Source organism: Pygocentrus nattereri, chromosome 9 (assembly GCF_015220715.1).
Source record: "Pygocentrus nattereri isolate fPygNat1 chromosome 9, fPygNat1.pri, whole genome shotgun sequence".
NCBI lineage: Eukaryota > Metazoa > Chordata > Actinopteri > Characiformes > Serrasalmidae > Pygocentrus > Pygocentrus nattereri.
In genome coordinates, this window is record NC_051219.1 from 7,201,156 (window position 1) to 7,225,588 (window position 24,433).

A 24,433-nucleotide genomic window follows, 5' to 3' on the forward strand; every position below is an offset into this window, starting at 1 on the left:
CAATTCACACCACAAGTTTTCAGCTATATAATATGTAGTAGACTGATGTGATTTGAGCAGTTTGTTGTTTTTATCAAGTGTTTTATTAAATAAAAAATCTCTGCAGACCAGTTTTAAAGTTTCTCAGTGGTCCTGATGTGAGAACCACTGAACTATGACATGATGGTGTTTCAGCTGTTCTCTGTTAATGTTTATGTCCAATCAGGAACTGGAGCACAAAGTCATCTCGCTGGTGAAGAATCAGCTGAAGAGGTTCAAGAAGGTGCTGAGTCCAGATTTCCCAGCATGCTCTGAGAGGGAGGTGGAGGGTGAGGTGGATCAGACTGTCAGAGAAGGAACACTGCAGATCGCACTGCACGTCCTGAGGAACATGAACCAGACAGACCTCGCCAGCACACTACAGACCAGTAAGATCTCTGTCCTACTGGAACACTGAGCAGTTCTGGAAGCAGTTACTGTGTTTGTAGTAAGGATGTCAGACATTAACATGTTTATTGTTATTGTAGTGACACTTTCTTCAGTTTCCAAAAAGTACCACTTAGAGCTGCAGACACAGTAATTTCTTCACGCGCACGACATGACAAGTTCTTTGAGTTTAGGTGTCTTTACTTAGAAAATCAAACGGTTACAAATGTGAATGCAGGTACGGTAAGAAAACTATATGCTCCCGTGCCTTGCGCAGCTCTGACTGAACTGGTGCTGCACGTTCTCAGTTACGCTACTCTGAGGAAGCGTCATCAAACATTTTTATATTAATAATCATTTTCTTAGAATTATGAATTACACAATGACATGAATTAAGAATAAAATAAAATATAAATTGTACATATTTCCACATTCTATCTTTTCTGCTTTATGGCTCTTACATATCCAGCCCCTAATTGGGTATACTGTAAGATTACGCAATTATCAATGAACTTAAACTAAGAGCCATCAAATCAAGACTATCAATAAGCTACAAATAAACAATCTTTAAATAAAAAAGTCCCCTTTTTTTTCTTTTCATTTGGATTCTTGCAATAAGCATAGCTTATGCACAGATCTCTCTAGGATGCTGTTTTTTGTTTGCAACTTCACACGGCGCACAGTTCCACTGAAGTCAGGTAGGACTTGTATTATTCTTCCCATGATCCAAGTGTTGCGTGGAGATGAACTATCGACTACTAGCACTACATCTCCAGGTTCAAAGTTCCTCTTCTGTCTCGTCCATTTCTGGCGTTCCTGGAGGAGGGGGAGGTATTCGCGAGTCCATCTGCGCCAGAATAGATCCGCAAGATATTGTACTTGCCTCCAGCGCTTCCTTGTGTATAGATCATCCGGGTTGAAGATTCCTGGTGGTAGGTTAGGCTGGGTCTTCATCAACAACAGGTGGTTGGGGGTCAGAGGATCCAAGTCGTGTGGATCATCTGACACGCTGGTTATGGGTCGGCCATTTATTATGCTTTCAACCTCACAAAGAAGTGTTTGAAGGCTGTCGTCGGTGAGGGTCTGTTCCTTAAGCAGAACGCTAAGAATCCTGCGAACTGAACGGATCTGCCGCTCCCAAATCCCTCCTTGATGTGATGCTGCTGGACTATTGAAAATCCACTTGATGCCTTTCTTTTGCAATGTTTTCTCAATTTCTGATTGGTTCAGGTTTTTCAGTGCCTCTCTCAATTCCTTCTCAGCACCAACAAAATTGGTGCCATTGTCGGATCGCATTATGGAGACCTGTCCTCTTCTACTTACAAAGCGACGAAGGACATTGATACAAGCACTTGTGTCCAGACTGTCAGCCACCTCAATGTGCACTGCTCTGATGGTGAGGCAGGTGAACATCACACCATACCTTTTGACAGTGCTCCGGCCCCGTTTCACTTCAAATGGGCCGAAGTAATCAATTCCAACATTTGCGAACACTGAGCAGTTCTGGAAAGCCTGTATATACAGTGGTGGTCTTTGCATGAGGCTTAGGGTCCCCATGAGAATACAAAGGAGATTTAATTTGCATGTTAAATTTATTTATATTATTATTTTACTAATTTTATAAAGTGAAATCATCTCACTGTATTGGCAGATGACTTTATTTGTGTCAGGGATTTTTCTTAAAAGAAGCAAAATTATCTGTTAATATAATGAGAAAATTTTACTCAATAAAATTACTTACAAAAAGTAAAAATGTCTAGAAATAAGTTAAAATGAAAAAACAAATTTTCCTTTTTTAAATACTTTTTATGTTTTATGCATATTTTGTTAAATTTGAAAACATACCATTCACTCTCCAATCCATACAGTCAATATATAAAAACAAAGCCCACACAAACATTATAAGTGATGAACTATTAAAAAAATAAAATACAAGATAAATGTAGGATTTGGGCTTTTTAAGTACTCTAATAATATTCTTACTCCAATGTCAAAATTAGATATTTAAATTAGGTATATTGAATAGATTGAAGATGATTTCACTTCCAAGACATCATTTTGTGCAGTGTAGTGGGCTGTGCCACTGAGGGACCACCCAGACCCTCCACTAGTTTAAAAATGTTCCACCAGGGGGCCCCATTCCTGTCTTTAGCCTGTAATCTCAGAATCACTAATTCCACCCATTTGTACATATACGCTCTGTTCTGACACAGTTTCTCTGATACAGAGCACATTCCATTATTTCTTTTCCATAATAAAGTTCATTATTTTTATAAGTGACGAGTAAACTGAGCATAGAAATTCTGGAAAGTTAAATATAAACAATCTGGAAGGAATTTCTTCAGGACAAAAGAGCAAGAAGATGATCCTTTTATTATCTAAATTAATTGTGGGTATTTAATTTTGCTGATGGTTCCTAGACAGGAGAACCATAGAGCACAGTTCAGTTTAATATTGTGCTCCGTGTTGATAGAAGGGTAATGTGTGTTACTGTGTTTGTAGTAAGGATGTCAGACATTAACATGTTTATTGTTATTGTTTATTGTAATAAACTTTTTGCAGACCTGGCTCCTGCTTGTCAACAAAAGTTCAAATCCACATTGAAGAAGAAATTCCAGAGAATTAATGAAGGAATCTCATATCATGGAGGCTCAACACTTCTGAAAGAGATCTACACAGAGCTCTACATCACAGAAGGTGGGAGTGGAGAGGTCAATAATGAACATGAGGTGAGACAGATTGAGACAGCGTCCAGGAGACCAGCACCACAGGAGAGACCCATCAACTGCAGTGACCTCTTTAAAGGCACAGCCGTCAGAACTGTACTGACTAATGGAGTTGCTGGAATTGGAAAAACAGTCTCAGTGCAGAGGTTCATTCTGGACTGGGCTGAAGGAAAAGCTAATCAGGATATCCTCTTCATATTTCCGCTTCCTTTTAGGGAGCTGAACTCAGTGAAGAGTAGAAAACTCAGTCTAGTTGATCTTCTTCGTCTCTTTTTCACAGACATAAAACAATTAAAACCAGCAGATTATTATCAGTACAAAGTCTTGTTCATCTTTGATGGTCTGGATGAAAGTCGACTTCCTCTAGATTTCCAGAACAATGAGAGCTTGTCTGATGTAACACAGTCAGCCTCAGTGGATGTGCTGCTGACAAACCTCATCAAAAGGAATCTGGTTCCCTCTGCACTTCTCTGGATCACCTCTCGACCAGCAGCATGCGGTCAGATCCCTCCTGAGTGTGTTGACCAGGTAACAGAGGTACGAGGATTCAGTGACCCACAGAAAGAGGAATACTTCAGGAAGAGGAACAGTGACCAGAGTGTGGCCAACAGAGTCATCACACATATGAAGTCATCAAGAAGCCTCTACATCATGTGCCACATACCGGTCTTCTGCTGGATTGCAGCCACTGTTCTGGAGAAGATGCTGGGTGAAGCAGAGAGTGGAGACATCCCCAAGACTCTGACTCAAATGTTCACACACTTCCTGAGCTTTCAGATCAAACACAAAGACCAAAAGTACCATGGAAAATGTGACACTGATCCTCTGCATACTAGAAAGATTGTTCTGGCTCTGGGAAAACTGGCTTTCCAACAGCTGGAAAAAGGCAACCTGATCTTCTATGAGGGAGACCTGAGAGGGTGTGGCATTGATGTCAGAGAAGTGTCAGTGTACTCAGGAGTCTGCACTCAGATCTTCAGAGAGGAGTTGGGGCTGCACCTGGGGAAGGTGTTCAGCTTTGTCCATCTGAGTGTTCAGGAGTTTCTGGCTGCTTTGTTTGTATTTTTCTCCTTTATTTCTCAGAACAGAAATGTGCTGGAACATCAAACACATTCAAAATCAACTGTGACTGATTTTCTCAAGAGTGCAGTGGACAGAGCTTTACAGAGTGAGAATGGACACCTGGACCTTTTTCTCCGTTTCCTCCTGGGTCTCTCACTGGAGTCCAATCAGACTCTCTTGCGAGGCCTGCTGACTCAGACAGGAAGCACTTCTAACTGCAGAGAGGAAACAGCTGAGTACATCAAGGAGAAGCTCAGGGGGAATCTCTCTCCAGAGAAATACATCAATCTGTTCCACTGTCTGAATGAACTGAATGACCACTCTCTAGTGCAGGAAGTCCAGACTTATCTGAACACAGGAAGCTCTTGCTGTTTACGTGGAGTCCGCCTTTCTCCTGCTCAGTGGTCAGCTCTGGTGTTTGTGTTGTTGAACTCAGAGGAAGAGCTGGACGAGTTTGATCTGAGAAAATATGCCCAATCAGAGGAATGTCTTCTGAGGCTTCTGCCAGTCGTTACAGCATCCAGAAAAGCTGTGTGAGTATTTTCATTAATACAAATTTTACTGTACTGTTTATTTTAAGAGTAATTTTAGGCGTAAAGTATTCCATGATTTTAGTGGAATGCAGTCCAGAAAACCCCTGTCCTGATTAACAAGCCCTTACTGAGTTAAAGGGGATGTGTTGGTGCAGGAAATCACTACAATGTGCAGGGTTGGGATGTAAAAGTATACAAGTAGAAAGAAATGAGGTTCTGAGTTCAGTCCAAGTTACATTATGAACAGGCAATATTCAGGACACAGTTACCTTTTTAAACATTTAACATTTGGAAACCCACCAAATAAATACATAAATAACACTATTAATACTTCTTTATTGATTATTTTAAAACCTCAATCAAAGAAGAGAGGACAGAATGAAAGGTGTTCTACTGAATATGGTAGAATATTAGAGGCAGAAGGTGGTACAGAATTGGAGCAGATTGAGGAAGTGAGGAAGAGTCTGCTTTGGTTCCTTTATGAGGAGGAAAAAAGTCAATAAAAAAAACAAAAAGGGTTATTTTTAAAACTTGTTTACTTAGTGGGTTTCCTAAAATAATCTGAAAAGACATCATATATATTGTTTTGTGGATCTCTTCTTTCGTTGATGAGAGCAGTGTATTATGAGACAGGTGGGTGTCCTGCTCGGGGGGCTGAGGGAGAGCAGTGGCTGAAGCAGGAGATGACAGTAGAGGAATAGAAGAGAATTTCAGAACTTCATTAAAGCAGGAAGAATTTTTTTAAGAAACATATTAATAGAAGAAAAGTGCCAAACAGCAACAGCGAGGAACAGAAGTAAACATTACAGCAGCATCTGCTTCATCAAGATATATTTTACATGTAAACATTTTTTGCATTTTTGCAGTGAATTACTGTGAATTCAATAATCAGCAATCACTGCTTTTCCAAAGTGTCCCCTCTAAAGCAGTGCAGGACAGGGGTTTGCCAGTGCCAGGATATGGAGCCACTATACAATTTAAAACTTAAACAATTCAAAAATTGGCTGTTTGTGCCAGTTAATCTGCACCATACCTTTATGTCCCCAATTAAATTAAGACAGGGCTACATATAACACCCTATATAGGTGAGTAGAGCTAGACACTGAAGAGCCAACGTTAACTTAGCCATAACTACCACCATAACTGCCTCTGCCACACACACTGACAGTGGACTGTCAATATGGATTCAGTGAATTTTCATGTTATAAAACTACCACATCCATTCATAAGTTTGCAAAAGGTGAATGCTAGGAAGAAAATGTTCGCCTGCTGTCTAAATACCAGTGTGTTTACACTGTGTAGCCAAAAGTATGAGAAGACCTGACCATCACACCCATATGAGCTTGTCAGACATCCCATTCTAAAACCATGGGCATTGATATGGAGTTGCCCCCTTTCATCACTACAACTGCCTCCAGTCTTCTGAGAATATTTCCATAAGTTTTTGGAGTGCCTCTGTAGGAATTTGTACCCACACAGTCAGAAAAAGCATTTTTGATGTCAGACACCTATGTTGGATGAGAAGGCCTGGCTCACAGTTGACGTTCCAGTTTATCCCAAAGATGTTCAGTGGGGTTGATGTCTGAGCTCTGTGCAGCCACTGGAGTTCCTCCACATCAAATTTACTAAGGCATGCATTTGTAGAGCTTGCTTTGTGCACTGGGTCTCAGTCATGCTGGAATAGGAAAGGGCCTTGCCCAAACTGCTGCCACAAAGTTTGAAGCATAGAATTGTCTAAAATTAATTTATATGCTTTTGTAGCATTTGTTACATTATTATTATTATCCCTCACTGGAACTTCTTCTTCTTCTTTCGGCTGCTCCCTTTACGGGTTCGCCACAGCGGCCCCTAGCTCATTTGCTTATTTCTAATCTTGTCCAGCCTTTTCACTTCCAAAGAAAATCTCAGCATCTTCATCTCTGCAACCTCCAGCTCAGCCTCCTGTCTTTTAGACAGAGCCACAGTCTCCAAACCATACATCATAGCAGGATGCACTACTGTCTTGTAAACCTTCCCTTTCACTTTTGCTGCTATTCTTCTGTCACACATCAGCCCTGACATCCGTCTCCACCCACTCCATCCTGCCTGCACCCTCTTCCTCACCTCTTTTTTGCACTGTCCATTGCTCTGGATGGTTGACCCAAGATATTTGAGGTCATCCACCTTTACGACCTCTACTCCTTACATCTTCACCTTTCCACCTGATTCCCTCTCATTCACACACATGTATTCCGTCTTGTCTCTACTGACCTTCATTCCTCTCCTCTCCAGTGCAAAACTCCACCTCTCCAGATTCTTTTCCACCTGCTCTCTACTCTCACCACAGATTACAATGTCATCTGCAAACATCAGAGCCTCCTGCCTGACCTCATCTGTCAACCTGTCCATCACCATTGCAAACAAGAAGGGGCTCAAAGCTGATCCCTGATGTAACCCTACCTTCACCTTGAAACCATTTGTCACTCCAATTGCACACCTCACCACTGTCTCACTATCCTCATACATGTCCTGCACCACCCTAACATACTTTTCAGCTACACCTGACTTCCTCATACAGTACCACAGTTCCTGTCTTGGCACCCTATCATATGCCTTCTCTAGATCCACAATGACACAATGTAGCTCCTTCTGACCTTCTCTGTATTTCTCTACCAACAATCTCAACGCAAAAACTGCATCTGTGGTACTCTTTCTGGGCATGAAACCAAACTGCTGCTCACTGATCTGGACCTCTTGCATTAGCCTTGCTTCAACAACTCTTTCCCATACCTTCATGGTGTGGCTAATCAACTTTATACCTCTGTAGTTACTGCAGCTCTGCACATCACCCTTGTTCTTAAAAATGGGGACCAATACACTGCTTCTCCACTCATCAGGCATCCTCTCACTCTCCAGAATTTTGTTAAACAACCTGGTTATAAAGTCCACTGCCTTCTCTCCTACATATCTTCATACCTCCACAGGTATATCATCTGGACCAACTGTCTTTCCATTCTTCATCCTTTTTAAAGCTGCCCTCACTTCCACCTTACTTATTCTCTGCACTTCCTGATCCACTATCTCTCCCCCCATTGTCCTCCTCTCGCTCTCGTTTTCCTCATTCATTAGTTCTTCAAAGTACTCCTTCCATCTACTCATCACTCTCTGTTCACTCACTAGTACATTTCCCTCTCTATCTTTTATCAGCCTAACCTGCTGTACATCCTTTCCAGCTCTATCTCTCTGTTTAGCCAAATGATACAAGTCCTTTACTCCTTCTTTACTGTCCAGCCTTTCATACAGCTCATTATAGGCCTGAGCCTTTGCCTTTGCCATCATTCTTTTTGCTATGCAGCTAGCCTCACAGTACTCATGCCCACTTCCTTCATATCTCTGGTTATCCCACTTTTTCTTAGCTGCCTTCTTTTTCTGAATACTCTCCTGGATGTCCTCATTCCACCATCTTACTCCAAAATTCCTCTTTCTCCTCTAACTGACAACCAACCTGTGGTGCATATGAACTGACCACATTCAAAATTACACCATCAACCTCAGGCTCATGATCCTTTTTGACACTCTTTTTACATCCAGAACACGTTTCACAAGTTGTTCCTTTAGGATTAGAATCTACTTCCAATGTTCCTGGCCTTGCTTCCTTTCCATCTGGTCTCCTGGACACACAGAATATCTACCTTCCTTCTCTCCATCATGTCTGCAAGCTCTCTGCCTTTACCAGTCATTGTCCCTATGTTCAGAGTCCCTACTCTAACCTCCACACTCCTGCCTTTCCTTCTCTCTCGCTGCCTTGTAACCCGCCTTCCTCCTCTCCTTTTTGATGTTCTTCGACCTACAGTAGTCCAATTTCCTGGTCAACAGCACCGGAGGTGGTCGTTGTTAACGCGGGCCTTAACCAATCCGGTATGGCAATCATATTCGTGATCGGCATGATAGTTTTGGCACAAGTTTTACGCCGTATGCCCTTCCTGACGCAACCCTCACCATTTATCCGGGCTAGGGACCGGCACCAGAAGTACACAAAGTACACCCCTAATGGTTGGTTTATTACCCTTCACTGGAACTAAGGGGCCCAAATCCTGAAAAACAGCCGCAGCCCATTATCCCTCCTCCAGTAAGCTTTACTGCTGGTACTATGCATTCTGTTAGGTAGTGTTCTTCTGCCATCTGCCAAACTCAGATTTGTCCATGAGACTGATAGCGAAGGGTGATTCATCACTCCAGAGAATGTTTCCACTGCTCCAGAGTCCAGTGATGGTGTACTTTACATGCTTCAGAGCTTGACTGCCCTGCTCTGTGAGTTTTTGCGTGGCTGAGCAGTTGTACAATAGTAGTACTCCTAGTTGACTGGGGCAGATCTACAGGGCAGAAATTTGTTGAACCGACTTGTGGCAAAGGTGGCATCCTGAGACAGTGCCAGGTTTAAAGTCACTGAGCTCTTCAGTATGATTTATTCTACTGCCAGTGTTTTTTCTATCTAGACTTCAACGCTATGTGCTTGATTTTATACATGTTAACAGTGAGTTTGACTGAAACTCCTGAACTCAATAACTAGGAGGGGTGTCCGCAAACTTTTGTTCATGAAGTGTATCTCCTCCCAGCCATGTGGGACGTGATGTAATGATATGAGACACACAGCTTTTAAGGTTTAGGTTTAAGGTCTGTTTTTCAGTCTTTAGGATGGGACCAAGTCAAGCACTTTAAGAATAATACAGTTGTAGAACAAAACAGTTTTACCCAAGATATCAAATTTCATTTTTCATTTACACTGAACAGCAAACCCCAGCATATATACAGGAATTCCTTTTCACCTGACTGTGCCGGGTAGCTGTGCCACTCTACGTGAAAATAGGTCACAAAGCCTGTTTCTTGAAGAAATTAATTCAAAATCTGCTGAAAAATTCAAAAGAAATAGATTACTGAGCATATTGGGTCCTGCAGTGCCAGTGGGTCTTTCAGTATTTTCTGTAATTAATTAAAATAATTAGTCAATAGGATTTTCCTGAACAGCGCTTTAAAGGCTTTGAATAATCATTGATACAAAAGAGTACTTGGATTCACATTCTCCTTAAATATAATAATATGCCTTTCCAAGAATCTGGGACATGTTTGTTAATTAATCAGGCATGGAATATTTCTGTAAATGTTGTATATGACAATAGCTTTTTAGCCTTTATGCTAAGCACTATTAGTCTGTACACAGGGGAAAAGCCTCTGTTTGCCTCCTGAATGAAGATGATAGTATGAATATTAAGAAAGTATAACCTTAAAAAATCTCACCTTTTCTTCAAATTTATTATCAGCACGTCATTATAATATTATGTCATGTCAGTATTACATTAACAAATGTGAGTGAAAGAGCAAAGTGTGACCAGAAGAGACCAAACTAATGCAGGCAAGTCAAACCTCAAGTATTTTATAATTACATTTTTACAATAACTGTGAAAAAAGATATTGTTTATAATAATCATACTACTACTACTACTAATACTACTACTACTACTACTACTACTAATAGTAACAATAGTAACAATAAAAATTATTATTTTTGTTATTATTTATAGGGCAGTGTTCATACAAGAAGCATCTGAAAGTGTTTTACAAACAATAAAATTCAGTGAAAAACAGTGAAAAACAAAAAGTATGATAAAATAAAAAATCTGACAATAATACACTCACCTGCCACTTTATTAGGTACAGCTTGCTAGTAAAAGGTTGGACCCCCTTTTGCCTTCAGAACTATCTTAATTCTTCGTGGCAAACTTTCAACAAGGTGTTGGAAACGTTCTGGAGAGATTCTGGTTGGTTATTTGAGTTACTGTTGCCTTTCTATCATCTGGAACCAGTCTGCCCATTCTCCTCTGACCTGTCACATCAACAAGGCATTTTCGTCCACACAACTGACCGCTCACTGGATATTTCCTCTTTTTCGGACCATTCTCTGTAAACCCTAGAGATGGTTGTGCGTGAAAATCCCAGTAGATCAGCAGTTTCTGAAATACTCAGACCAGCCCGTCTGGCACCAACAACCACGCCACGTTCAAAGTCACTTAAATCCCCTTTCTTCCCCGTTCTGATGCTCGGTCTGCACTTCAGCAAGTTGTTTTGATCACCTCTACATGCCTAAAATGCACTGAGCTGCAGCCATGTGATTGGCTGATCAGCTATTTGTGTTAACAAGCAACTGAACCTAATAAAGTGGCCAGTGAGAGTAAATAATGTAAAAGAATTAAGAACTTACTGAGCTTGAAAAGGTGGTATTTTGGGGGTATTTGCAGAAGGCCAGTATCTGCAGTGAGGTACGCATGTGCTTTAAGGCCTTTTTGATCTTTTAAAACAAGTAAACTAACTTTCAGTCAAATAATAAACTTTAATAAAGATCAATTCTAAATGACACAGGTAACCAGATTCATTGTTTTAGAACAGCAGTGATGTGAAGATCATTGCAGTGATCAATTCTACTTGTAACAAACATACAAACAACTTTTTCTGCATCACTCTAGTGTTTCTGGAGTTGAGCTGTCGGCCTGTTTGTTAAATGATAGAATGCGGCCTTAATAACGTTCAAATGGAAGATAAAACAGAGATAGACGAGTGTTTCATACTTCAGATTTGATTTGGGATGAAAGGAGGCCTCGTTTCTCACAGAGCAGCTTCCTCTGAATTTTACTGCATTTCAAATGTGTCTAAACATTTCAGTTTTTAATCGATTTAACTGTATAAACATTTTGGACATCCACAGCTGGTCAGCCTGTCAACAGAGGGAGTGGAGACTGGAGTCTCAGTAGTGTATCATTTATCATAGCTATGAAAATTGATCTAATGTGTTCTGATGACATTAACAGTAACATGCATAATGAAAAAAGCAAAACTCTGAAATTAAACCTTTAGTGACTCCACTAGAAACGTTGAAATGGACTTTTCAAGAAGGTGGATTAGAATCGGATGATCAGCTGTTTTGAAAGGTGCATTGAGATCAAGCAAAACTAAAATAGAAGGATTTTGGGATCAAGTAATAAACCTGAGCTCAATCTCTACCAACTTTCTCTAAAAAGCCTTAAAAAAGGAAGATTAGTGATGATTTATGGATATTTATATTCCATTAGGTGAAGCTCTGGTCTTTTATTCTGTACCTGCAGTTTTCCTCCATTTACAGTTTCTCTAAATGGTGAATGTCTTCAGTGTTAAATGTACAGAGTAAAAACAGGCTTTTAGTGCTGTGTGGGGTTTAGATTAATAATTGATACGAGTCCTTAAAAGATAACATTGTATAGTTGTTGGCAGTGTGTGAAATGACCCCTGGTGTTTGGGGGTTTACATGTTGTCTGGCTACTCCAGCATTGACTGGCTGCTAACTCATTCACCATAAAGGCACTGATGAGCTTTAATGGCGACAATGTTTGGTTTAATACTTCTTCTTTAGGAAATGCTCTTTTCTAGTTTAGTAATGTGCTCTTCCACACATTCACTGAGATCTCACACATCTTCTCTTCTGTCTTTGGTTTAGAAATGAGGCACAGTTCACTCTTTCTCTCAGTCTCTTGGTCAGTTTCTTAGATTTGTAAATATGCTATAGCACATTGTAAAGTTGTTCAGAGGAGTTCCAGGCATAGTTACAGTTAATAGACTATGAAGGATCAACTGAGTAAACCACTTTGCAACAGCGCCACCCTGAGGCAGAGCAGTGCTGCATCACTAGCTAGTGAAGAAAATCAAAGACAGAATCTCACCATTTCCTGAGTGAAGCAGCTGAACAAAGACCTTTCCCTGAATTTGAATGTGAGCTTCTGTTTTTCCCAAACAGATTAACATCATAAGGTTACTGTCAGTGAAACACCTGAATTTGATTTTGAGACATTCATGGGGTCCAGCTGGGGGGGACTAGAATGCCCCAGAACACCCCCCCCTCCGCCCTGCTCCCCAACTGTAATTTGCATCTTGGTTGTTTGCAGTTTCACTAACAATAATATTTTGACTGATTAAAAAATCTGTGGCTTTAATATTTGTAATGAGTAATTTAAAGATGAAACTTGGACAGACGGGGAAATCTGTGCTTGTCTTTCAGTCCATCCTCTTCAGTGAATGCAGCAGAACGAATCCTAATAAAAACTAACCAGGGAGATCAGATCACTCCCGATTAGAAAGAGCTGCACTGACTGCATCTTTCAGGATAGATTTAAAGCTCTGCTACTAGTTTTTAAGGCTCTGAATGAGCTTAAAGCATCACTTACATCACAGAGTCTGTCTGTTTATGTTCCAGCATTAGATCTTAGATCTGCAGATACTGACCTTCTGCTAACACCTTCAGTAAAATACAGAAAACGTGGAGAGACTCTTTCAGAGAGTAAAGCTCAGTGAACACATTTAACGCCTCTCTTTAACTTGGTGTTTCATTAAATTTCTACGTCTTCATTATTTATCTTTTTAATTTATGTTATTGTCTTATATGACTTTACACCCTCGTTTCCAAAAAAGTTGAGAACCTGTGATAAGAGTTAAAAAACACACTGATTTGCAGATGATTTAAATCCTATAATTAATTGACAATAGTACAAAGACAACATATCAAATGTTGAAACTGAGAAATGTTATTGTTTTTAAATATCTGCCCATTTTGAATTTGATGCCAGCAACACATTTCAGAAAAGTTGGGACGGGGCCTGTTTACCACTGTGCTTCATCACCTCTTCTTTTAGCAATATTATGTTAGTGTTTGAGATCTGAGGAGACCGACTGCTGTAGTTTTGAAAGGGAAATGTTTTGATTTTGGTAACCTTCACTGTGAACAGTAAACAAGTCAACAGATCAAGGTTTTCAAATAAATCATCTGATAAACCAAAAGTTCCAGCTCAGCTTCAGTACAGACCATCTCTACTGTACAGATTGTAGTTTTTGTCTAAACAACACACAATTATTATTGTTTTGCATTAAGTTGCAAATAAAATTATGTCTGTACTTTATCACTCAGTTTTCTGCATTATTTCATCATATATATTTATTTTCTTCATGTAAGTCACAAGTAAACAAACACAATATGCTAAAGCAATTAACACACAAACAATGAAAATCTTTAATGTGTTTATTGTTCACACCAGTTAAACATTCACGGTGCTGGTGGACAAATTCAGTGAAGCCTTGTATTTAATAACTGGTCTAAAATCATTTGACAGCAAAAACCTGAAGAAAGTTCTTTCAGTATCTGCAGATCAGACGTGCACAACATTCAAGAGGAACAGCTGAGTGTTCTTTCTTCTACTGAGCTTCAGCTGTTGGACAGTCATCCTCACTGTAGGAAATCTTGATAAACTGGAGATTTCATTTTTCTCTTGATGATGTCAGTCCGTCCAAGTCCAGAACAGCCCCACTCATGATGCTCCCTCCAGTGTTCCTCACTGTTGGGATGATGTTTTCATGTCAGTAACTGAGCTTGTCTTTCCACCATATAGAGCTCATAGCAATAGTTTCAGAACTTCTGAACATCAGCAGCTCCTCTTTTACTGTTTCAGACAAAAGCTTGGTTGATGTTTCTGTGGAGCTGAAAAGGTTTTCAGAAAGTTCCTCCTGAATGTTCTTCCAGCTGTTGAACCACCACTGGCTGACCATGTCATTTATTAGAGTGGTGTTAACTGGGGTTGAGGTCAAGGTTTTGAGCAGGCCAGTCAAGTTCTTCCACACCAAATTCCACAAACCATTTCTTTACGGACAGCAGTTTTTTATGAGACATTATCATATTAAAACAGGAAAAGCTGGAAGATATTTATTTATTTATTTATTTATTTAGCTATATATTTATTTTGCTAAGCCTGTTAACCATCTTGGGATCTTTTTTCTCTGGATAATATTCAACACAGGTATTCAGGTAGTGTCCATGCAGGAAAGTGAGAGAGATTAGTATCATCATCATCAACTCTTTCTCTCTCTCTCTCTCTGTCTCTGTCTTTCTCTGTCTGTCTTTGTCTGTCTCTCTCTGTGTCTGTCTATCTGTCTGTCTCTCTGTCTGTTTGTCTGAATCTCTCTGACTCTCACTCTCTGACTCTCTCTGTCTGTCTCTCTCTCTGTCCCTATTTCTCTCTCTTCTTTCTCTCTCTTTCTCCATCTCTCTCTATCCCTCTCATATTTTCTCTCTCTCTCCATATCTCTTTCTCACCCCCTCTCTAATTTTTCTCTTTTTCTCTCATGTTTCCCTCTCTCTCATTCCATTTCTCTACATTTCTTTCCCTCTCTCTCTCTCTCTTTACATATATTATATATATATATATATATATATATATATATGTATGTCACAGAAATAAATATTTTTAGATCTTCAGCTCGTTTCTCCGTAATAGTGAACTGTGTTTGTGAGTCAGGGAAATGATTTCTGTCAGAATGTCTTTTTTCCTGGTGAGTGTTTTGTAGGTCTGTTTGTATTTGAGGGTGTAATGATAATGTATCTCATATCATTTCTGTCACAGTCTGTCTCGGTGTCGTCTCTCAGAGAGAAGCTGTGCAGCTTTGGCCTCAGTTCTCAGCTCAAACTCCTCAAGTCTGAGAGAACTGGATCTGAGTTATAATAGTCTGTGTGATTCAGGAGTGATGCTGCTCTCTGCTGTACTGGAGGATCAACACTGTAAACTGCAGACACTCAGGTATTAATTCATTGTACTTTTCTGCCTCCTTAACATACTTTGCTATTTCTGAGCTTGATGTGTTCATGTGTGTGTGTGTTTGTGTGTTTGAAGGACAGAAAGAGAGACATGATGTTTATTTGTACTTGTAGTAATTTTACTCTTTCTCTCTTTCTGTCTGTCTGTCTGTCTCTCTCTCTCTCTCTCTCTCTGTCTCTCTCTCTCTGTCTCTTTCTCTCTCTATTTCTGTCTCTTTCTGTCTTTTTTCTCTTTCTGTCTCTCTCTCTCTCCCTCTCTCTCTCTCTCTTTATCTCTATATTTCTTTTCCTGATTTTTCTGTTTTTCTCTCATATTTCCCTCTCTCTCTCTCCACCTGTCTCTGTTTCTGTCTCCCTCTTTCATTCTCTATCTCTCTCTCTGTCTCTCTCTCTCTCTTGCTCTCTCTGTCTCTCTCTCTTTCTTTCTGTCTCTCTCACACTCCCTGTCTCTCCCTCTCTGTCTCTCTCTTTCTGTCTGTCTCTCTCTCTTTCTTTCTGTCAATCTCTTTTTTTTCTGTATTTATTTTTCCCATTTTTCAGTTTTTCTCTAATTTTTCCTGCTCTTTCTACGTCTCTCTCTTTCTCTTCATCTACCTGTCTCTTTTTCTCTCTCTTTGTCTCTTTCCTGCTCTTTCTCTCTCTCTCTCTGTCTCTCTCGCCTCTCCATCTTATTTCATATATATATATATATATATATATATATATATATATATATATATGTAAAACATTTATAATACGTATATGTGTGTGTGCGTGTGTGTGTGTGTGTGTGTGTGTGTGCATTAATTCAAACAAATAATTGGTTTTAGATCTTCAGCTCCTTTCTCTCGTAATAGTGAACTGTGTTTGTGAGTCAGGGAGATGATTTCTGTCAGAATGTCTTTTTTCCTGGTGAGTGTTTTGTAGGTCTGTTTGTATTTGAGGGTGTAATGATAATGTATCTGATATCATTTCTGTCACAGTCTGTCTGGGTGTGATCTCTCAGAGAGAAGCTGTGCAGCTTTGGCCTCAGTTCTCAGATCAAACTCCTCAAGTCTGAGAGAACTGGATCTGAGTTATAATAGTCTGTGTGATTCAAGAGTGACGCTGCTCTCTGCTGGACTGGAGGATCAACACTGTAAACTGGAGACACTCAGGTATTAATTCATTGTACTTTTCTGCCTCCTTAACATACTTTGCTATTTCTGAGCTTGATGTGTTCATGTGTGTGTGTGTGTGTGTTTGAAGGACAGAAAGAGAGACATGATGTTTATTTGTACTTGTAGTAATTTTACTCTTTACTGAAAATCTAAGGAGAGCCAGTCTGTTCTAAGCTAACGGCTAACAGTGAGATGTGTTGGGTGTTTAATGACGACTAATTTATTTCACTCATGAACGTTTCTTTCCTAGTTAGAATCCAGTTTCTGCTGCAGTGAAATTGCAGGTGTGTAAATTTGCGGCTCTGCAGTCTGACCGTTCCCCAGAGTGCATTTAGGGCGGAGAGGTTCCTGCAGGGCGTTGTAAGGAAAAAATTGAACCTAAAGAAAACGTATTTTTTCAGTTTAGCACTAGTTCACCATGATCAGCGTGACAGATCAAAGCTTCTGAGATACGTGTAAGTTCACTGGTCATTTAGGAGCAGATAAAATGGTGATATTTGTAGTGCAGACATGAAAACGTCTGGTTCCTAGAACTATAATGGTGAATATTTTTGACTGTAAATTTCTTTAGAAAGGCTCATTTCACTCCAAAGTGCTCTGAATGATTTTTACATCTAAAGCGTTAAATGATTGATTCATTTAGCTGAATGGATGGAGTTCCCCTTTAAAGAGAAAGTGTGAGACTGGTGAATGAGAACTGGGTAGATCCTTATTTTACAGAACTAAAGTCAAATAATATTTAATGAAGGTAAATTTGTGAAAGAAACAGTAAGTGTTTAAAAGGTTCCCAGGTTAAAGAGAAAGTATGAGAGTGTTGACTGGAAACTGGGCAGATCTTTTTATGATGTTACAGTAAGTAACTAGTATTTAATAAGTAAAAAATTGGTGGTTTCTGGCATGTATTTTGAACATATATATTAATTTACATAACAAACTACTAAAACTACATGAAGAGTATCAGGTATGTGTAACTACTTCCTCAGGATTTCATGATCTGTTGGACTTACTAGTAATATTTTGTGCATAATTATCAAGTTCAGTGTGTAAGTACAGAGTAACTAATGTGAGAAATTCCAGGAATATTTCAGCTTTTAGTGATTCAGTGTTTCTGTAAGTTTATGCATATGTGACAGAGGAAGTAGATCTAAATTAGAAGTAGAATAAATGAGATTAAGTCCCTTTATTTCAGTACAGTAACACATTCAGTATTACTTGGTATGTTTACTGGTAAGTTCTCTGTAACAGTGTTGTAACATTGTAGTAACAGGACTCTAAACTAGTGTAACTTTGTCCATAGTAATTACACAGAAACCACATGTTCTCTGATCAGCACTTTGTACGTAGGAATTAAATAGTAGATATTTTTTCTGGTCTTTGTGAGGTGCAGATCATAACCATACGCAATATTCACATAATCACACACACTCTTCACTGTCTATCTCTCTCTCTCTCTCTCTCCCTCTCTCTCTGTCTCTCTCTCTCTGCCTTTTTCTCTGTCTCTGTCTCTGCCTCTCTCACTCTTTTTCTCTCACTATGTCTCTCTCTTTCTCTATGTCTCTCTTTCTCGCTCTGTTTCTCTGTTTCTTTTTATTTGTCCCTGTCTGTCTCTCTCTCTCTCCCTCTATCTCTCTGTCTCTCTCTCTCTCCCTCTATCTCTCTGTCTGTCTCACTCTCTCTCATTTGTTTGTTTCTGTCTCTCTCTCTCTCTTTACTTATACACATTATATGTGTGTGTGTGTGTGTGTGTGTGTGCATTAATTCAAACAAATAATTGTTTTTAGATCTTCAGCTCATTTCTCCATAATAGTGAACTGTGTTTGTGAGTCAGGGAGATGATTTCTGTCAGAATGTCTTTTTTCCTAGTGAGTGTTTTGTAGGTCTGTTTGTATTTGAGGGTGTAATGATAATGTATCTCATATCATTTCTGTCACAGGCTGTCTGGGTGTGATCTCTCAGAGAGAAGCTGTGCAGCTTTGGCCTCAGTTCTCAGCTCAAACTCCTCAAGTCTGAGAGAACTGTATCTGAGTGATAATAGTCTGTATGATTCAGGAGTGACGCTGCTCTCTGCTGGACTGGAGGATCAACACTGTAAACTGGAGACACTCAGGTATTAATTCATTGTACTTTTCTGCCTCCTTAACATACTTTGCTATTTCTGTGCTTGATGTGTTCATGTGTGTGTGTGTGTTTGTGTGTTTGAAGGACAGAAAGAGAGACATGATGTTTATTTGTACTTGTAGTAATTTTACTCTTTACTGAAAATCTAAGGAGAGCCAGTCTGTTCTAAGCTAACGGCTAACAGTGAGATGTGTTGGGTGTTTAATGACGACTAATTTATTTCACTCATGAACGTTTCTTTCCTAGTTAGAATCCAGTTTCTGCTGCAGTGAAACTGCAGGTGTGTAAATTTGCGGCTCCCCAGAGTGCATTTAGGGTGGAGAGGTTCCTGCGTTCCCAGGTTAAAGAGAAAGTATGAGAGTGTTGACTGGAAACTTGGTAGATCTTTTTATGATGTTACAGTAAGTAACTAGTATTTAATAAGTAAATATTTGGTGGTTTCTGGAACGTATGTTGAATATATGTATTAATTTACATAACAAACTACTAAAACTACATGAAGAGTATCAGGTATGTGTAACTACTTACTCAGGATTTAATGATATGTTGGACTTACTAGTAATATTTAGTGCATAATTATCAAGTTCAGTGTGTATGTACAGAGTAACTAATATGAGAAATGAAACACTGTGTTTGGTTTTTCTCTGCATACTACATACAACCCCAATCCCAATGAACTTGGGACGTTGTGTAAAACATAAATAAAAACAGAATACGATGATTTGCAGATCCGTCTTAACCTATATTCAACTGAATACACTACAAAGACAAGATAGTTAATGTTCAAATGGCTGACCTTGATTTTTTTTCTGCGAATATTCACTCATTTTGAATTTGATGCCTGCAACACGTTTCAAAGGGGCAACAAAAGACTGGGAAAGTTGAGGAATGCTCAAAAAACACCTGTTTGGAACATTCCACAGGTGAACAGGTTAATTGGACAAAAGTAAGTTTCATGATTGGGTATAATGGGAGCATCCCATAAAGGATGGGGCGAGGTTCACCACTCTGTGAACAACTGCATGAGCAAATAGTCCAACAGTTTAAGAACAACGTTTCTCAACATGCAATTGCAAGGAATTTAGGGATTTCATTATCTACACTTCATAATATCATCAAAAGATTCAGAGAATCTGGAGAAATCTCTGCAAGTAAGCAGCAAGGCAGAAAACCAACATTGAATGCCCGTGACCTTCGATCCCTCCGGCGGCACTGCATTGAAAAAAAAACCAACATCATTCTGTAACGGATATTCCCACATGGGCTCAGGAACACTTCAGAAAACCATCATCAGTGCACAGTTTGTCGCTCCATCTACAAGTGCAAGTTAAAACTCTGCCACGCAAAGTGAAAGCCATATATCAACAAGACCCAGAAATCCTGGGTGTGTTAGTGCCCATGGCAGGGGTAACTTGAACATCTGTGAAGGCACCATTAATGCTGAAAGGTACATACAGGTTTTGGAGCAACATATGCTGCCATCCAAGCGACGTCTTTTTCCAGGACGTCCTGCTTATTTCAGCAAAATGATGCCAAGCCACATTCTGCACGTGTTACAACAGCGTGGCTTCGTAGTAAAAGAGTGCGGGTACTAGACTGGCCTGGTCTGCAGTCCAGACCTGTCTACCATTGAAAATGTGTTTCACATTATGAAGCACAAAATATGACAACGGAGACCCCGGACTGCTGAGCAACTGAAGTTGTACATCAAGCAAGAATGGGAAAGAATTCCACCTTCAAAGCTTCAACAATTAGTGTCCTCAGTTCCCAAATGCTTATTGAGTGTTGTTAAAAGGAAAGGTGATGTAACACAGTGGTAAACACGCATCTGTCCTAACTTCTTTGGAATGTGTTGCAGTCTTTGTAGTGAATTCAGTTAAATATAGGTTGAAATGGATTTGCAAATCATCATATTCTGTTTTTATTCATGTATTACACAATGTCCCAACTTCATTGGAATTGGGGTTGTAGAAAACAGTTAGTGTGTAAATACTATGAATAAAGTTCCACTTTATTTTACAGCCCTGTTTCCATAATATCACTGAGATCTTCTCAGTAAAGATCCCATTGAATGAGTTACTGTGCTGTAAAAGGTTCTTACTGAGTTCTCAGTCGTAGGAATCCTGCAGTTTTACACTGTAGTCTCCTGAACCTGTAACCTGCTCTTCCCTATCACAGTAGTTTGGTAGCTCTCGCCTTTACCATGGAACTTTTCAGCATTAAAAGCTGAACTGTACCTCACATTAGTTGTGCTAGTTTATATTAAACTTGTACATTAATCACCAAGTTTTTATTGTTTTTAATTATGAACACAAACTCTGAGTAAGTGCTGTTGTACATACCTGACACGCACTATGTATTTGCAAAGTATGTACCAGAAAATGACTTGTAAGTAATTATTTACCTATTAAATACCAGGTACTGTACCATAAAATAAAGTTCTGAAGAAAACAGACTAAAAAGTATTGAAGTCAGTAGTAGAAGCAGCAGATGTGTAAGTACTAAACCAGGTGTGGTCACTAAGATAACCCTCACCTACAGCTCACCCAAACCAACAGCTCCAGCTCAGCTTCAGTGCAGACAGTCAGACAGACTTACAGTACAGATTGTGGTCTTTGTCTAAACACCCAGTTATTACTGTTCTACATTCAGCTCCTTCCACACGACGCCCAGCACATCATTTCTTTATGGACTGTAGTTTCTGAATGGGTCACTGTGATGCTGAAACAGGAAGAGATGGAACCACATCTGTCTGTCTGTCTGTCTCTCTGTCTGTCTGTCTGTCTCTCTTTCTGTCTCTCATTCTGTCTCTCTTTCTGTGTCTCTTTCTGTCTGTCTCTCTGTCTGTCTGTCTGTTTGTCTCTCTGTCTGTCTCTCTGTCTGTCTGTCTGTCTGTCTGTGTTTAACTGCCAGTCCTGCAGAACAAATTACACTTTGAAAGTTTTCAGTTTATTTTCTTTAAATACTGAATCTTTACTGGTCCACACAGGGATTTAACCAGCGTCTGTGTCAGAGAGAGATTAGTATCATTACCTCTCTCTCTCTCTCTCTCTCTCTCTCTCTCTCTCTCTATTTCTCTTTCTCTCTCTGTCTCTCTCTTTATTTCTCTTTCTCTCTCTCTATTTCTATCACTCTCTCTCTCTCTCTCTCTCTCTCTCTCTGTTTCTCTTTCTCTCTCTCTCTCTCTCTGTCTCTCTCTCTTACTCTTACTCTCTCTCTCTCTCTCTCTCTCTCTCTCTCTCTCTCTCTCTCTCTCTCTCCATTACTGGATCTTAATGGACTTTGAGATATAAATCTCTGCACAGCCTCAGGTAAAATTCTGTATAAGTGTTAAAGTTCTTCATAGGTTGGTATTGAATGGGAGGGCAGACACATTGTGGAGAGGAAAACTAGCGCTGGGGACAGACAATCGACTGGTTTGGAGGGTGTTGTATAAACCCCCTCTAACGAAGAGATCTGGTGATCTCCAGTGGAGAATTTTACATGGGGCTGTGGCTGTGAGCTCGTTTGTGTTTGTTATTAATCCACATGTCAGTGATAAATGTGTGTTTTGTGGTTTTAGAGAGACTGGTTTTCATTGCGTTTTAGAATGTGCCAGACTTAAACCGCTCTTCAATACACTGTTCATTGGACACTTCGACACTGCTTAACTTTGTTGTTGGCCAGGCTAAGCTCGCCATTTATAATTTGAGAAGAAACAAAGTAGAGAACAGATATGTTCCTGACATTTTACCTTTGTTCCTCGCTTTAGTGAAATCCAGGCTTGTTTTTGAGTTTAAGTTCTATGATGCAATGAACAACCTGGAAGTGTTTGAGTATGGATGGTGCTATAATAATGTTTTCTGCCCTGTGGTGGGAGGTGAGTTAGTCCTTGCCAGTCCTTGGGGCTGACATTGGTTAGGGGCAATCAAACTGTGGGAGTAGCACTGTTTATGATCTGAAGTGACTGAATAAAAGTTTCTGTTAAAACTCAAACTCTCTCTCTCTCTCTCTCTCTCTCTCTCTCTCTGTCCCTGTTTCTCTGTCTGTGCTTTATCATCAGTGCTTTATCAGCATGAATGTAATGAAATACACTGTTGCCAAAGCAGTTAATAAGAAATACATAAACATAAATAAAAAAGAGATTTTAGATTATAATAAAACACTAGAAAATAAGTTATTTACCGTTAGTTTTGTTAGTAATCAAAGACAAAGAAAAGGAAATAATACTCAAGACAAATTTCAGGATATATAATAATCAATAATGATTAATATCAGTTCTTTGGTTATTCTCACTGGTTGTCCCTCGGGTTGTGACAGGCGGTCACGTATTTCGCTGCGTGTGTGATCAGCTCGCTCTGCTCTCCCAACACGTACAGCAATTTCTCAGCGTCACTGCAGGGCTGGAACTCAGGGCAGACGCTGCTCACCTTCACTCCTTTAGAATGGAGTCATATCTCAAGCAGCTCTGTCTCCACTGAGAGCTCACAATGAGAGCACAGTCTGGCCTCTGTGGGTAACCAGCTCTGTCTGAGTGCTCACAGTCAAAGCACAGTCTGGCCTCTCTGGGTAACCAGGTCTGTCTGAGAGCTAACAGTGAGAGCACAGTCTGGCCTCTCTGGGTAACCAGGTCTGTTTGAGAGCTCACAGTGAGAGAACAGTCTGGCCTCTCTGGGTAACCAGGTCTGTCTGAGAGCTCACAGTGAGAGCACAGCCTGGCCTCTCTGGGTAACCAGCTCTGTCTGAGAGCTCACAATCAAAGCATAGTCTGGCCTCTCTGGGTAACCAGGTCTGTCTGAGAGCTAACAGTGAGAGCACAGTCTGGCCTCTCTGGGTAACCAGCTCTGTCTGAGAGTTCACAGTGAGAGCACAGTCTGGCCTCTCTGGGTAACCAGGTCTGTCTGAGAATTCACAGTGAGAGCACAGTCTGGCCTCTCTGGGTAACCAGCTCTGTCTGAGAGTTCACAATGAGAGCACAGTCTGGCCTCTCTGGGTAACCAGGTCTGTCTGAGAGCTCACAGTGAGAGCACAGTCTGGCCCCTCTGGGTAACCAGGTCTGTCTGAGAGCTCATATTGAGAGCACAGTCTGGCCTCTCTGGGTAACCAGCTCTGTCTGACAGCTCACAATGAGAGCAGAGTCTGGGCTATCTGGGTAACCAGCTCTGTCTGAGAGCTCAGAGTGAGAGCACAGTGTGGCCTCTCTGGGTAACTAGGTCTGTCTGAGAGCTCACAGTGAGAGCACAGTCTGGCCTCTCTGGGTAACCAGGTCTGTCTGAGAGCTCACAGTGAGAGCACAGTCTGCCCTCTCTGGGTACCCAGGTCTGTCTGAGAGATCATATTGAGAGCACAGTCTGGCCTCTCTGGGTAACCAGCTCTGTCTGAGAGCTCATATTGAGAGCACAGTCTGGCCTCTCTGGGTTACCAGCTCTGTCTGAGAGTTCACAGTGAGAGCACAGTCTGGCCTCTCTGGGTAACCAGCTCTGTCTGAGAGCTCACAGTGAGAGCACAGTCTGCCCTCTCTGGGTAACCAGGTCTGTGTGAGAGCTCACAGTGAGAGCACTGTCTGGCCCCTCTGGGTAACCAGGTCTGTCTGAGAGCTCATATTGAGAGCACAGTCTGGCCTCTCTGGGTAACCAGCTCTGTCTGAGAGCTCATATTGAGAGCACAGTCTGGCCTCTCTGGGTAACCAGCTCTGTCTGAGAGCTCACAATGAGAGCACAGTCTGGCCTCTCTGGGTAACCAGGTCTGTGTGAGAGCTTACAATGAGAGCACAGTCTGGCCTCTCTGGGGAAGCAGCTCTGTCTGAGAGCTCACAGTGAGAGCACAGTCTGG

The 24,433-nt window shown here is 40.5% G+C and overlaps 3 protein-coding genes across 4 annotated transcripts in view; 2 read left to right on the forward strand and 1 right to left on the reverse strand.

Annotated features, from left to right (window-relative positions):
• The window catches only part of LOC108415618 (protein NLRC5-like), an 802,877-nt gene that overhangs the window by 638,860 nt on the left and 139,584 nt on the right, over positions 1 to 24,433 (forward strand).
• The window catches only part of LOC108415395 (NACHT, LRR and PYD domains-containing protein 3-like), an 843,678-nt gene that overhangs the window by 613,985 nt on the left and 205,260 nt on the right, over positions 1 to 24,433 (reverse strand). The gene's annotated exons all lie outside the window — the stretch shown is intronic.
• Positions 188 to 24,433, forward strand: part of LOC108415080 (NACHT, LRR and PYD domains-containing protein 3-like) — a 27,879-nt gene continuing 3,633 nt past the window's right edge. The window contains exons 1-7 of one of the 2 annotated variants that reach the window (XM_037540864.1): positions 188 to 407; positions 2,968 to 4,726; positions 15,175 to 15,348; positions 16,328 to 16,501; positions 18,438 to 18,611; positions 21,642 to 21,645; positions 22,992 to 23,140. In XM_037540864.1, coding sequence (XP_037396761.1) covers positions 188 to 407; positions 2,968 to 4,726; positions 15,175 to 15,348; positions 16,328 to 16,501; positions 18,438 to 18,611; positions 21,642 to 21,645; positions 22,992 to 23,045 — 2,559 coding nt within the window. In that variant the 3' untranslated portion in view covers positions 23,046 to 23,140. Of the gene's footprint in view, positions 408 to 2,967; positions 4,727 to 15,174; positions 15,349 to 16,327; positions 16,502 to 18,437; positions 18,612 to 21,641; positions 21,646 to 22,991; positions 23,141 to 24,433 lie in introns of those variants that run through there. The other variant, XM_037540865.1, reaches the window with a different exon arrangement.